General features: G+C 43.6%; 1 protein-coding gene across 1 annotated transcript; it reads left to right on the forward strand.

Annotated features, from left to right (window-relative positions):
- Positions 1-1,977: 1,977 nt before the first annotated feature.
- Positions 1,978-12,939, forward strand: LOC308637383 (uncharacterized protein; the record flags this gene model as incomplete). Its single annotated transcript, XM_081273687.1, has 5 exons — positions 1,978-2,676; positions 4,092-4,140; positions 6,071-6,197; positions 7,041-7,124; positions 11,024-12,939. The coding sequence occupies exons 1-5, from the start codon at positions 2,570-2,572 to the stop codon at positions 12,937-12,939; spliced, it is 2,283 nt and encodes a 760-aa protein (XP_081129813.1). The 5' UTR covers positions 1,978-2,569.
- Between the last annotated feature and the right edge of the window lie 972 nt (positions 12,940-13,911).

The following is a 13,911-nucleotide window of genomic DNA, read 5'->3' on the forward strand; positions in this document are numbered from 1 at the left end:
GAATCTGAACATGTTGAAGTTTCCAAATATGATAGCATATTCATCTATTTCTCCTTGCAGTTCTATCAGTTTTTGTCTATTTTTGTTTTGAATTCTGATGTTAAATTTGGCTACCCCAGCTTTCTTTCCTTTTTTTTTTTTTTTTGAGAGAGAGAGAGAGAATTTTTTAATATTTATTTTTTAGGTTTTTTTGGCGGACACAACATCTTTGTTTGTATGTGGTGCTGAGGATCAAACCCGGGCCATATGCATGCCAGGCAAGCACACTACCGCTTGAGACACATCCCCAGCCCCCAGCTTTCTTCTGATTAGTGTTAGCATTTCTTTTTATCCATTTACTTTTTGTGTGTGTGTGTGTGCTGGGGATTGAACTCAGGGGCACTGGGTCACTGAGCCATAGCCTCAGCCCTATTTTGTATTTTATTTAGGGACAGGGTCTCACTGAGTTGCTTAGCACAGCACTTTAGCTGAGGCTAGCTTTGAACTTGCAATCATCCTGCCTCAGCCACCTGAGTTGCTGGGATTACAGTCTTGTGCCCAGCTTCACCCATTTACTTTATATTTTATTCATTTATTTTTTATGTGGTGCTGAGGATCGAATCCAGTGTCTTACATTTTCTAGGCAAGCACTCTACCACTGAGCCACAGCCTCTCATCCATTTACTTTTAATCTATATATGTCTTTATAGTTAAAGTGGTTTCTAAAAGCTGGGCATTGATGTGCATGCATATGATCCCAGATACTCAGGAGGCGGACACTTGAGGATTGTGTGTTTGAGCCCAGCCTGGCTGACATAGTGAGACTCTGTCTCAAAATTAAATTAAAATTAAAAAGTGGGTTTCTTTTGGATAACTGTCAGAAAAGCATTTTTTTTTACCTCTGGTCTTATACCACACTAAACACAGACTTGTGATGCCAGGTGTGTGGGGATTTCCTCCCCACCAGCAAGTAAGCAATAAATTCTGCAGTGGTCGCCAGCATGGCCTCTAATCTAACTCAGTTCATACTCTCTTTTCCTGGAAACCTATTAGTTCCAGGAGTTTTTTTTTTTTTTTAAATCAATCCTTTGTTATCTTCTCCACAGGCAAACATCTCATTTTTCAAAGTTTGGTTCTTTTTTATGACTAGTGAGTATCTCAAACTTCCTCCCTTACTTCAGATGCCAGCCACAAGCTCCAGATGGTTTTACCTGTGCTTCTGAATGAACAGCTGCGAACTGGGGTTCCTACAACCCTCCTTGGGTTCAATTAATTTTCTTGAATGACTTACAAAACTTGGAAACACATTTACTGGGTTATTGAAGAGGAAATTATAAATAATAAAAGAGATGCATGTGATGAGGTATCAGGGAAGGACACAGAGCCCTCTCTGGGGCACCACCCTCCAGGAATATCCACAGGTTCAGATATCTGTAAGCTTCTCAAATGCTCTCCTTTTGGAGTTTATGGAGATTTCATTACAAAGGCACGACTGCTAATAGACTTTGTGGGGAAACCCAACAGACCTGTATATTCATATTCTTCTTGGCTTTCTGTGGAGCTGCCCTCCTTCTAGGGTAAGGGATAGGACCCGTGTTCCCAACTCACGAATATTCCTTTATCTTAAAATATACATTCTGGTTCACTTTTTTATTTGCTTACATTATTTTTTAATATTTTCCTACTACGAATTATGTGGGCCAAGCTCATCCTCAAATACCTTCCATTGGACCTGACAAATGATATCTGGGCTCAGGAGAGCGCCAAAATATTAACAGACTGGGCCTTAAGATTTCTTGCTCAAAAAAATCTTCCCTATTTCCATCAATCCTGGACTGTATCCTCCAGTTCCTCATGCAATCCTAATCAAATCCCCCACTCAAAAGACCCACCTTAACTCAAAAAATTTTCAATAATTTCCAACCTTACATTGGCAGCCCCGACACTTAGCCCTGTCACGATGCCAATGCTGGGGAGGTGGTGCTCTCTTAATGATCTTATCAATGGGTTGTAATGTTGGTCTTTGGGGAGCCGGTATTCAGCACGAGTGTTCGGAGTCCAGCGCAGCTCAGCCTGCCATTCAAGTTTCTCATTCCCGTTTGCTTCCCCTAAAAACCGTGGATTTGAAACTGACTTTCATCATGTCAGCTTTGCTCTTCTCCCTCCCGCTCTCTTCCTTCCTCCTCAGTATTAGGGGTGGAACAGGAGCACTCTACCAGCCCTTTCTAGTTTTAATTTCACAGTCTTGCCATGCCATCCAGGCTGGCCTTGAACTTGCAGTCCTGCCTCAGCTTTGGAGTAGCTGGGATTATTACCTCCACACACACAACTGTTTTCGCATGAGCTTTAAGAAACGGACAACAAAAAGGAATCAGCCAGAGACGTGAATAACCCCAAACCCAACTCGCTTGAGTCAAACAGATACCCGTAAGGCGCAGCGCTGTCCTGCCAATGTTCTGTGAAGTATAGTTCTGGAGGAGCGTGATGCCAGGCATTCCGCTTAGGGATTCTGGGAAGTGTAGTCCCGGAAATACGTTTTCCAAGCACTTCCGCTTAGGGATTCTGGGAAGTGTAGTTCTGGAGGTGTGTGATGCTGGTTGCTTCTGCTTCTGGGAAATGGAGTCCAGGGACTGTGGGCGGGAGGAGGCACTTCCGCTCCCAGAAGGCGAGGTCGGTTCCGCGATTGCTCTGGGGGAGGTGAGCCAGCCGCGGGTCCCTGCGACCTCTCCGAGCCCTCTCAGTCTGGGCTTGAGGCCAGCGGGGTCCGCGGCCTGGATAAAAGAAGCCAGCAGGGAGGGCGGGGTTGGGAAGCGGCGGCGTTTTGCGTCCTCGGGGGCAGAGCTTCCCGTGTTGGGGGTGGGCTTGTGCGTGCATCAGTTTGAGGGTCTTCTGTGCCCTCTGCTGCCACAAAACGCCTTACCCACACCGCCGGACGTGCTTGTTCCTTGCAGTAAAGTGCTGGGCAAGTTAATCTCGTCTTGTCTCAGTTTCCTTATGGCTTTAAAGGTTAAAAGCCTGCCCAGTGGTGTTTTGCAAGAGTTCAGTGAATTTTTTTTTTTTTTTTACGTATATAAAATGCTTAAAAACATTTTCATGTTGCATGCTCTCCCTCTGTTGTAATACAGAGTGGTTCCAGTTTGGAAATTCCTCTGAGTCCAGGATGGAGTGGGAGCTCCAGGTGCAGAGCCACTGTTCCCTTTCAGATCCTTGCCAGATATGGGGTTCTGGGTTTCCCGATCTCATTTTAAGAAGGAGTAGTGGATTGCTTCCAGTAGGAGCATGGAGAATGCCCTCTGTGTTTAACGAGACAGAGAAACTGTCATGCTCTGATCTCCGCTTTGCGAGGTGACTCCTTTAATACGTGTTACAAAACACCATTTCTTAGAGAGTTTTAAGGTTTCATTGATCATTACCTTCATGCAGATGAAAAGAGACTTTGGTGAGGTTCTTCCAGCTTAATAACTTGCAAGGAGTTTTACCTATTAGAGGTAAAAAAAAAAAAAATGTTGACAATTTAGTTACTATTATTGATGGAACAAATTGTGAGACAACTGGCCACAATTACAGTCTTTTCTGAGGGTAGTGATTACTCACATGACAGTGATCACTCAATTCTGAGTTTCCTTAAAGATTCACTTTTTGAAAAGCACATTGCCATGGGCAGTTTTATGAAGCATACTAGTGCTTGCTTGTCTGAAGCTATAGGAAATAGCATCTGAGTATTATTATCCCTATTTACAGGTGTACAGGTGACCGAGGTGAGGCACGGAGACATTCATAACTTGCTTAAGCTTTACACTGCTGTCTGTAGAAGATAAGTACAAATGTCAGAATTTGAACCCATTATGTTACCCTGTGTGTCTGCTTCCCATTTTTTGATACCCAGATTCAGAGGTGCTCAGCGTGCTAGGAACCGCATCTGGGTTAGGACTGTAATATGGATGGTTAATGAGCAAAGGCAACTGTCCCGTAGCTGGCTCCTGGCTCCTGTTCTCTTCACTAACCTATGTGCAACTGTGTCCCCTGCAGAAAGGGGCACTTCTTTCTCACATGAAGTGCTTGTGAACTAACTGCACCCCTAGCACTCTCTCATGATGTCTTTCTTTTTGCAGAACTCTGCCTTTTCCCAGAAGGAAGAGGAGAACAATGACCAAGATCCAGGTCAGTGGGGTTGGCCTTTCTGTTTGTTAAAATGACATCTCCTTTCACAAAGATCAGACATACTTTTATCTTGTTTGGGAAGGGTCAGAGAGCACCAGGCACACTTGAGGGATTGTTATATGCCAGGATCCTGCCTTTTATTTCCAAATATTAGTGTAAAAACTAACAGGTTTTTTTCCAAATGAAAAGCAATTCCTACTGAAGTCCACTCTGGGCCCAGCCGACATGTTCATGGCCTAAGCCAGGTGTTTCAGATATTCCTTTCTAGTGAATGAAGAACCAGAAGAAATGGGAGTTCTCCATTCAGGAACCTAAGGCCATACTGCATGTGTGCCTGGCACATCCACATGGATGAAGGGCTCCAAATGTAGCATTGCCCTTCACCTGGTCCCCTTTCTTACTGCCTTGCTCAGGTGTCACACTGGTCATTTTTACGTAGGTGCTGAGAATCCCAAAACAAATGCAGAAATAAGCAAAATCTTTAGAAATTTCCATGAAGAAAACCACTATATACAAAGTTATGGGACAAGTAATAAATAGGGATGGAAATGTGAAATTGTACATGCCTGAAAGAGGTTTAATATTCTTGGTAGGAATCTTCCTGATGCACAATATACTCCAGAATGACTGAGCAAAGTAGATGAATAGACAATATGTGAACAAGTCTTTTTTTAATTAAATAAATGGAAGTTTTTAATTGTTTTATCACTTACCAAATTACCCAACATTTAAAAAATGAGGTAATGTTCAGTTTGGGCCAGAATCGAGAAACTGCAGGATTTATGATCTCTTACAGGACAAGTCATTTGGGAAAATTGCTGTTATATTAGCAAAATAAAAGTGCAATTTTTTTTGACAGTGCAGTTACCACTCTTTGGAACTTATTCTAAAGAAATAACCAGACAAGTTTGTCTGAGACCTATGTAAAAATCTGATTTTGTAGAATCATTTATAGTTTTTAAATTTTAAGTTTTCAAATTGTACATTATCTGGAATGACCAAGTACACACAAAGTCATCAGTTTTATGTGCAACAATGAATATGATGAAATGGATGAAAATGATAATACTGATGATTGACATTTGTACATGAGGAATTCCCCTAAGTCCTTCACATGGTTTCACTCATCCCTTCAGGGGCCTAATGAGGTAGGTACTCTGTTCTACAGATGAGCAAACTGAAGTATCTCAATACTTTAAAAACTTCTCAAAGTTAGATGACTTGTCCAAGTCACAAAGCAAATAGAGGACAGAGCCTTTGAATGTGAGCTGAGGCAGTTGGTTTCCAGAGCCTGTGCTCTTAACCTTGGTCCTGAATGCAGCTGCAGATATACAGATATAGCCTGTTCCTGGGAAGACACCTGCCCCAGAGGGTTACAGAGTGCCTGTTAGATTGGCAACAAAAGAGTGATAAGGTTGACTGTCCTTTATCCAAAATACTTGGGACCAGATTTCAAAGATTTTTGGAATATCTGCATAGATTTCTCTGGTTGAGCATCTAATAAAAAACCCAGAGTACTCCAAAATCTAAAACTTTTTAAGTAATATTGTTGCTTGGAAAATGTCAGATTTCAGAGCATTTGGGATTGTGGGATGTAGTGTGTTCAACCTGTACTGCCCAGAGAGAGAAGGAAATAGTTCCTATCAGATGCTATTGGTACAAAATATACACAAACTTTTTGACAAGATTTGGTACTCTCAGATCGTAACATGTAGGAACATCATGATTTAACAAAGGCAGTTATTGTAGGGACTTAACTATGTGAAGGGCAACAAGTTACATGTACCAGGAGTTTTCTTTTTTACCTGACAACCCCCAGCCTTTTGGGTATGATTGTGGAAGGAAAATAACAGGAACTCACTTAAAGTGTTTCTCAGGTCCCAGTGGCCAGTGGGTTTAAGATTGAGGGTACACGTGCTTGATGTTATAGGAGGCAGTAACATTCAAGGACGTGGCTGTGGTCTTCAGCGAGGAGGAGCTGAGGCTGCTGGACTCTGCCCAGAGGAAGCTGTACCGAGATGTGATGCTGGAGAACTTCAGGAACCTGCTCTCAGTGGGTGAGGACAGGTGCCTGTGTAATTGGCATCAACCCTTTGAGCAGGGTTCTCGATCTTGGCACTGTTGATATTTGGGGCTGGATAATTCTTTGTTGTGGGGGTGAGCCTGTGCACTTTAGACTATTTAGTAGCATCTCTGACCTCTGCCCATGATAGTTTAAAGAGTAGAACTCCTCAGAAATCAGTTTTCCAGTTCTTTTGGAAAGTAGAGATAAGGTATTGCTGATGTTTGTTCTAAGGCAAACTTATCTTTTATAAATGAATTAGAAATGAGCAGTTGAGCTTAGGCTGCTTCTGGGTCTTTATTTCTTATCGATGGATCATGAAATTTAGTGAGTTGTGTCACATTTGTGTAATGAGAGGGTAACAGTGTCGGAGCTCCTTGGCGAGAATGCAGCATGTTGTAGCAATAACTGTAGATGCCAGCAGTAGGGGACACAGGGCTGGCAGGGAAGTGATGGAAAGAGGCCCAGGGCTGGGGTTATGGCTCAGTGGTAGAGCGCTCGACTAGCACATGTGAGGCCCTGGGTTCGATCCTCAGCACCACATAAAAATAAATAATAAAATAAAGGTATTGCGTACAACCCCCAAAGTAAATATTGAAAAAAGAGAGACAGAAAAAGAGACAGGCACTGGTTAGAAACTGAGCATTAATTCTTTTATCTCAACAGTGTGTATAAAGTATTTCTAATGATGGTAAATATTTCTTACCCTTTGTCGTGATAGAAATGTTTGATAGATGCTGCTGAGAGGTGGGCAGGCAGAGCCTACAGTATGGGATCAGAAACAGAATTTTTCAGAACTTTTGCCTTAAATATTTTCACTTAAATCATCTTTTCACAGGACATCAGTCCTTCAAACCAGATGTGATATCCCAGTTGGAGCGAGAGGAAAAGCTCTGGATGAAGGAGATCCACACTCACCCAGGTAGGCTCTCAGATGCGAGCTGCAGCTGGAGTCATGGTGGGCCCATGTTCTGCCTCCATTTGGTATGATGTCTTCTCCACCCTCCACCAGAGAGACCTTAAACCTGTCACACCACACCACTCTCCTCTTCAGACCCCCAAAGGCTTTCATTCCACCAGTAAGATCCAGCCTTTGTACGGGGCTTGTACGGCCATGGAAGGTTTGCTCATTCCCATTACTTTACCATTCTCCATTTTCCTCCTGTGATCTCCCTCCTTATTTATCTCTGCTGCCCTTGTTGGTTCAGATATGATCATTATGGTTCTGCATCAGAGCCTTTCCTTTTTCTCTGGCTAGAATGTGTTTATCCAATAAACCTCCAACCCCTCTTTCTGTCCCTCCCTCCCTCCTTCCTTCCTTCCTTCCCTCCCTCCCTCCTTCTTTCCTCTACTGAGGATTGAACCCAGGGGTGCTCCACCATTGAGCTACACCCCCAGCCCTATTTGTATTTTGAGACAGCGTCTCCCTATATTGACCAGGCTGGCCTTGAACTTGTGATCCCCTGCTTCAGCCCCTTTCTTATTTCATTGGTATCTGCTCAGAAGTCTTCATGAGAGGCCTGCTCTGATCAGCCTGCTAAAAGTGCTATCTTCCCCTCCCTCTCCATGGCAGCTTGCCTCAGTTTGTGTCTAAGCACTGTGCCACCAAACTAGCTAACATATTTGTTTTTAGTCGTAAAATATATCACATAAGCTTGAGCATTTTAACCATTTTTCGGCATACTGTTGCACTAAGTACATTCACATTATTGTGCAGCCATGATAACATCCATCTCCAGAACTTTCCACTGTTCCAGAAATTCTGTACCCATTAAGCAATGACTCCCTGTTCTTCCTATCCCTCCAGCCCCTATTCTGCCTTCTACCTCTATTAATTTGGCTACTCCAAGTACTTCATGTAAGTGGAATCATGTATTTGTCCTTCTGTGTCTTTTTTCAGTATGTTATCCCCAGGGTTCATCTATGTTGTAGCATGCGTTGGAATTTCCTTCTTAAGGCAAAGTAACGTTCAACTGTGGTCTGTACCGCATTTTCTTTTCCCATCCACCTGATGGACATTTGGGTTGTTTTCACCTTTGATCTCTTGTTGAATAATGCTGCTATGAACGTTGGTATACATGTCTGTTTACATTCCTGACTTCCTTTCTTGTACGTTAATAACCAAGAAGCAGAATTGCTGGGTCTTATGATAAGTCTGTGTTTAATTGTGAGAAATAGTTACAGTTTTCCCCAACAGCTGCCTCTTTTTACATTGCTACACCAGTGCACAGGGATTCTGATTTCTCCACATCCTTGCCAATACTTGTTTTATTTTTAAATAATCATCCCAATGGGGTCAAGTGGTATCTCATTGGGGTTTTGAGTTGCATTTCCCTAATGATTACTGATATTGAGCATCTCATGCTTATTGGACTTTTGTGTTTCTTCTTTGGAGAAATGTCTATTCTAGTCCTTTGCCTATTTATTTTTAAATCTTTCTTTTTTTATTGGTGTTAAGTTTTAGGAGTTCTCTCTCTGGTTTTTTTTTTTTTTTAAATTGAGTTCTGTTTTAGACTGGATTTTAATCCCTTATCATATACATGATTTGCAGATATTTTCTCTTGTTGTGTTTGTTGCCTTTTTAACTATTTTGGTAGTGGTTTTTGAACAAAAGTTTTAATTTTTGTGGACTCCAGTTTTTTTCTTTTGTTGACCTTGTGTTTGTTTTCATATCCAAAAAATTGTTTGTAAATCCAAGGTTGTGAGGCTATTTCCATGTTTTCTTCTAAGAGTGGTACAGTTTTAAATCTACATTTAGGTCTTTGCATTTTGAGTTGACTTTTGTACATGGTATAAGATAGGTTTTTTGATTTGTATTGTTTTGCAAAAGCACTTTACCCCTAGGCTTATCTTCATTTTTTTGCATGTGAATTTCCAGTTACTGCACAACCATTTACTGAATTTGTTGAAAGAAAAAATTGTCCTTTTGCCATTTATTTGTCCTACCAGCTTTATCAAACACCATTTGACGGAAAGTGTGAGGCCTGTTTCTAGGCTCTTATCTCATTAGTTAGTAGGTGTTTTTGTATGTGTGTGTGGGAAGGTATACCAGGGGTGAAACCCAGGGGTGCTTAACCACTGAACCACATCCCCAGCTCTTTTTATTTTGAGACAGGGTCTTGCAAAGTTGCGGAGGCTGGCTTTGAACTTGTGATTCTCCTGCCTCAGTGTCCCAAGCTGCTGGGATTACAGGTGTGCGCCACCGTACCTTGTCTTTATGTATTTATGTCTTTATGCTAGTACTACATTTTGATTATGATAGCTTTGAAACCAGGAAGTATGCATTTTTTCTTCTTTTTAAAATTGTTTTGCTATTTAGGTTCCTTGAGAGTCCATAAAAAATTAAGGGTGAGTTTATCTATTTCTGCAGGGAAAAAATGTGATTTTAGTGAGGATTTTTATAGGGATCTCATGCAATGTACAGATTACTTTGAGTAGAAGTGATAATATTAAATCTAATCTATGAAAATGAGAGGTCTTTCCATTTGTTGATGTCTTTCTTAATCTCTTTCATCAAGTAGTTTCTGGTGTACAAGTCTCTTACCTCTTTAGTTAATTCTTGTGAATTTTATTCTTTTTGATGCCATTGTAAATGAGATTTTTTTTGTATAGTTTGTTGTTATAATGTAGAAACAGCTGTTTTAGGGTGTTTTGTGTCCTGCTACTTTGTTAAATTGATTTATTCTATCAGCTTGTGCATGTGTGTAATTTTTATGATTTTCTACATATGTCATCTATAAACAGTAAAAAATTTACTTCTTCCTTTCTAATTTAGATGCCTTTTTTGTTTTCTTGCCTAACTACTCTGGTCATTCAATGTAGAAAGCATGCATCCTTGCCTTGTACTGATCCTAGAGGAAAAGCTTTTATTCTTTCAACATTAAATATGTTTGCTGTGGGTTTTTCATTTATAACTTTTATTATGTTGAGGTGGTTCTGTTCCTGATTTGTTAAATGTTTTTATCATGAAAGGATTTTTAATTTTGTTATGTATTTTTTCCCACATCAATTTAAAGGATCATATAGTTTTCCCCCTTTGTTCTGTTCATTTTGTATATTATGTTGATTTTCATGTTAAACCATCATTACATTCCATGAGTAAATCCCATTGTTGTTTCTGGGCATGTGTAGAGACTGAGTGTGTGTGTGTGTGTGTGTGTGTGTGTGTGTATGTATGTGTGTGTGTGTTCATTCTTCCAACTTCTCCACACACTGGGAAATTAGATCTTTAGAACCAGAGTCAGATCCCATGTCAGGGCCTGAAGGGTTCTGTCAACACATCGCCTCTGTTCCCTCGCTGGGCTTCTTGGTCCCCCTGCAGCTATCCTGGCCAGTGCTCACTGTGCTTTCTCATGCGTTTTCTCATCCTTAATCTGCATTGGACCCCAACAGACCAGCCTTCATGTAGCTCACATGGATGTTAGAGGAACTTCTCTGCTCCCTCCAGTTTGGGGGTAGGTACTGAATCCCTGCTTCCTTCACCATGACACACAATAAATAAAAATGCATTGAGAAGTAGCTGTGTAAACTGGAAAATGGGAAAGGCACACACAGGTGCAGAGAAGCACATGCTCAGAGGAGAGGAAAACTCAGGTCTGGCCCCTGGCTGACCATGGATCTCATGCCATTTTAAGTGTGGTTCCTTCTTGATTCAGCATTCTCCTCATCTCTGTAGGCCTTTGTTTTCCAGAGCGCCTATACGTGACTGCAGCAAGTCTTCAGTGTTTTAATGTTCACAGAGGGGAAAGAGGGCTCGGAGCTCCCCAGTCCCCATCATTGCTGCTGGCACTTTCTGTCTTTAACTCCTCTTTGCCCTTTCAGGAGGCAGGAATCAAAGCAGGGTGGAGAGTCGTCATGAAGCAGGACTGAAGTGCCTTTCCTTGGGAGAGCTTTCATGCTGGCAAATCAAGAGACATGTTGTGAACGGACTGACTGAAAGTCAAGACTGCGGGATAGACAGTCAAGGGAGGTGCTCTCAGTTCCCCAAGCAGTGCGGGGTCTCCTGCCACGTGGGAGTGGGAGAGCCCGGCCAGGAAGCTCGGGAGGATGGCTCTCTTGTGAATCTCCTTGGGGATCATCCCATTATTGAAAACCAGGGGTTTCCAACTGGAAGAGCTCAGAGTTCTTGGAGTAAACTATGTTGCAGTGAGACACAGAACCATCAGAAAAGTTGTAAACAGATGAAAAACAAACTGTGTCTATTTGCCCCCCATGTTGACGTTTTCAGTTGCAGTTCACACCACCACAGTGATGCGGGGCAGGACAGGGCGAAGGCTTCCCCTCTGACCGAGCAGAGCGTTCACCCAGGGCGGAAAACTCAGCAGACTGCTGGACATGAGGAAGCCTCCAGGGACAGACCCAGTTCTGGGCGTCAGCAGGTTCTCTTTGGAAAGAAGCCTCTGGCACAGAGCGTTCATGGGGCCGACCCCTCAGGTGTTCCTGCACTGCAGACCGTTCATACGGGAAAGAAGCGCTACTGGTGTCATGAGTGTGGCAAGGGTTTCAGCCAGAGCTCCAACCTGCAGACCCATCAGCGGGTCCACACTGGGGAGAAGCCCTACACTTGCCCCGAGTGTGGCAAGAGCTTTAACCAGAGCTCACACCTGTACGCCCACTTGCCTGTCCACACGGGAGAGAAGCCCTACCGGTGTGAGAGCTGCGGGAAGGGCTTCAGCCGCAGCACGGACCTCAACATCCACTGCCGGGTCCACACCGGGGAGAAGCCGTACAAGTGTGAGGTGTGCGGGAAGGGCTTCACCCAGAGGTCCCACCTGCAGGCCCACGAGAGGATCCACACAGGGGAGAAGCCATATAAATGCGGGGACTGCGGGAAGCGCTTCAGCTGTAGCTCCAACCTTCACACCCACCAGCGGGTGCACACGGAAGAAAAGCCGTACAGGTGCGAGCAGTGCGGCAAGTGCTTCAGCCTGAGCTTCAATCTCCACAGCCATCAGCGCGTCCACACCGGGGAGAAGCCGTACAGATGCGACGAGTGCGGCAAGGGCTTCAGCTCAGCCTCAAGTTTCCAGAGCCACCAGAGGGTCCACACAGGGGAGAAGCCATTCCGCTGCAACGTGTGTGGGAAGGGCTTCAGCCAGAGCTCGTATTTCCAGGCCCACCAGCGGGTGCACACTGGAGAGAAGCCGTACAAGTGCGAGGTGTGTGGGAAGCGCTTCAACTGGAGCCTGAACCTGCACAATCATCAGCGCGTCCACACCGGGGAGAAGCCCTATAAGTGTGAGGAGTGTGGCAAGGGCTTCAGCCAGGCCTCCAACCTTCAGGCCCACCAGAGCGTGCACACTGGGGAAAAGCCCTTCAAGTGTGTGGCCTGTCAGAAGCGGTTCAGCCAGGCCTCGCACCTGCAGGCCCACCAGAGAGTCCACACCGGAGAGAAGCCCTACAAATGTGACACCTGCGGCAAGGCCTTCAGCCAGAGGTCAAACCTCCAAGTCCACCAGATAATCCACACCGGGGAGAAGCCCTTTAAGTGCGAGGAGTGCGGGAAGGAGTTCAGCTGGAGCGCGGGGCTCAGCGCCCACCAGAGGGTGCACACGGGAGAGAAGCCCTACACCTGCCAGCAATGCGGGAAGGGCTTCAGTCAGGCCTCCCACTTCCACACGCACCAGAGGGTCCACACGGGCGAGAGGCCATACATCTGCCACGTCTGCTGCAAGGGCTTCAGCCAGAGGTCGCACCTTGTCTACCACCAGAGGGTCCACGCTGGAGGGAGTCTGTAGAGGAGACAAGGTGGTGTAACCCTCAGGTGGCTCCTTCAGAACAGAAGCTTCGAAGAATCTTCACAGGAAAGCAGCTCTCTAAAATGCCATTTTAAGGAGTCAGGCAATAAATTCTTTACAAATGTCAGAGTTTGCAGATGAAGAAACACTTCTATAGATAAGATCAGTGTTTAAACCAGCGTTCCAAAGTGTCACCATTTGTGACAAAGAATCTTGATGTTTGATAGTCTTCTAGGAAAGAGATTCATGAATGAGGATTATGGTAGGACTTTGATAAAAGAATGATGATTGACAAAATTTGATGTCAACTAAAGTGTAACTTCCACATGGGAAGACCTTCTCCCCAGATCTCTGCCATGCAGAGCTGTGGTTGGCTCCAATAGGAGAAAAATTTATTTGAAAAGTGGGTCCCTGTCCTAAATTCATACTAATTTATATGCATAAGGACTCCTATAAGTAGCCTTAATAATAGTTTCCAGAATTGTTGAAGTACAGAGCGTTATTTAATATCACCATCCACAGGACAAATGTAGACAAGCCTCGAGACTGCCCCCCTCCGACACCCAGCCTCAGTTCTTTGTTCAGTGTGTCAGTTTTGTACAGTATAAATTTTAGTGACATTTGTATTTTATAGACTTAAAAAATGCTTTTAATTTAATCTAACAAGACATGACAATTTACATGATTGGAAGTGTGGGGCACTAATTTATCAAGGTAGAGCTTGACTCTTAACTCCTTGAATAGTAGTTACTGATGACAAAAAGTTTCTAAGTAAACTTGAATTTTTAATTGGCTTCTTCTCATTATTTCCGTCCAGGCTTAGGTCAGCTCCTGTTTCTGTGTAGTTCTTGATCGGGGCCCTGAGGCTTTGGCAGTAGTTTAGTCTCTTCTTTCTGCTCTATAGGATTCCTGAGACTGGGTAATCGATAAGGAGCAGATTCCTTAGAGTTCTGGAGTCTAGGAAATCCAAGA

Source organism: Spermophilus citellus (assembly GCF_964194105.1).
Source record: "Spermophilus citellus genome assembly, chromosome: 18".
In the NCBI taxonomy this organism is placed as follows: Eukaryota; Metazoa; Chordata; class Mammalia; order Rodentia; family Sciuridae; genus Spermophilus; species Spermophilus citellus.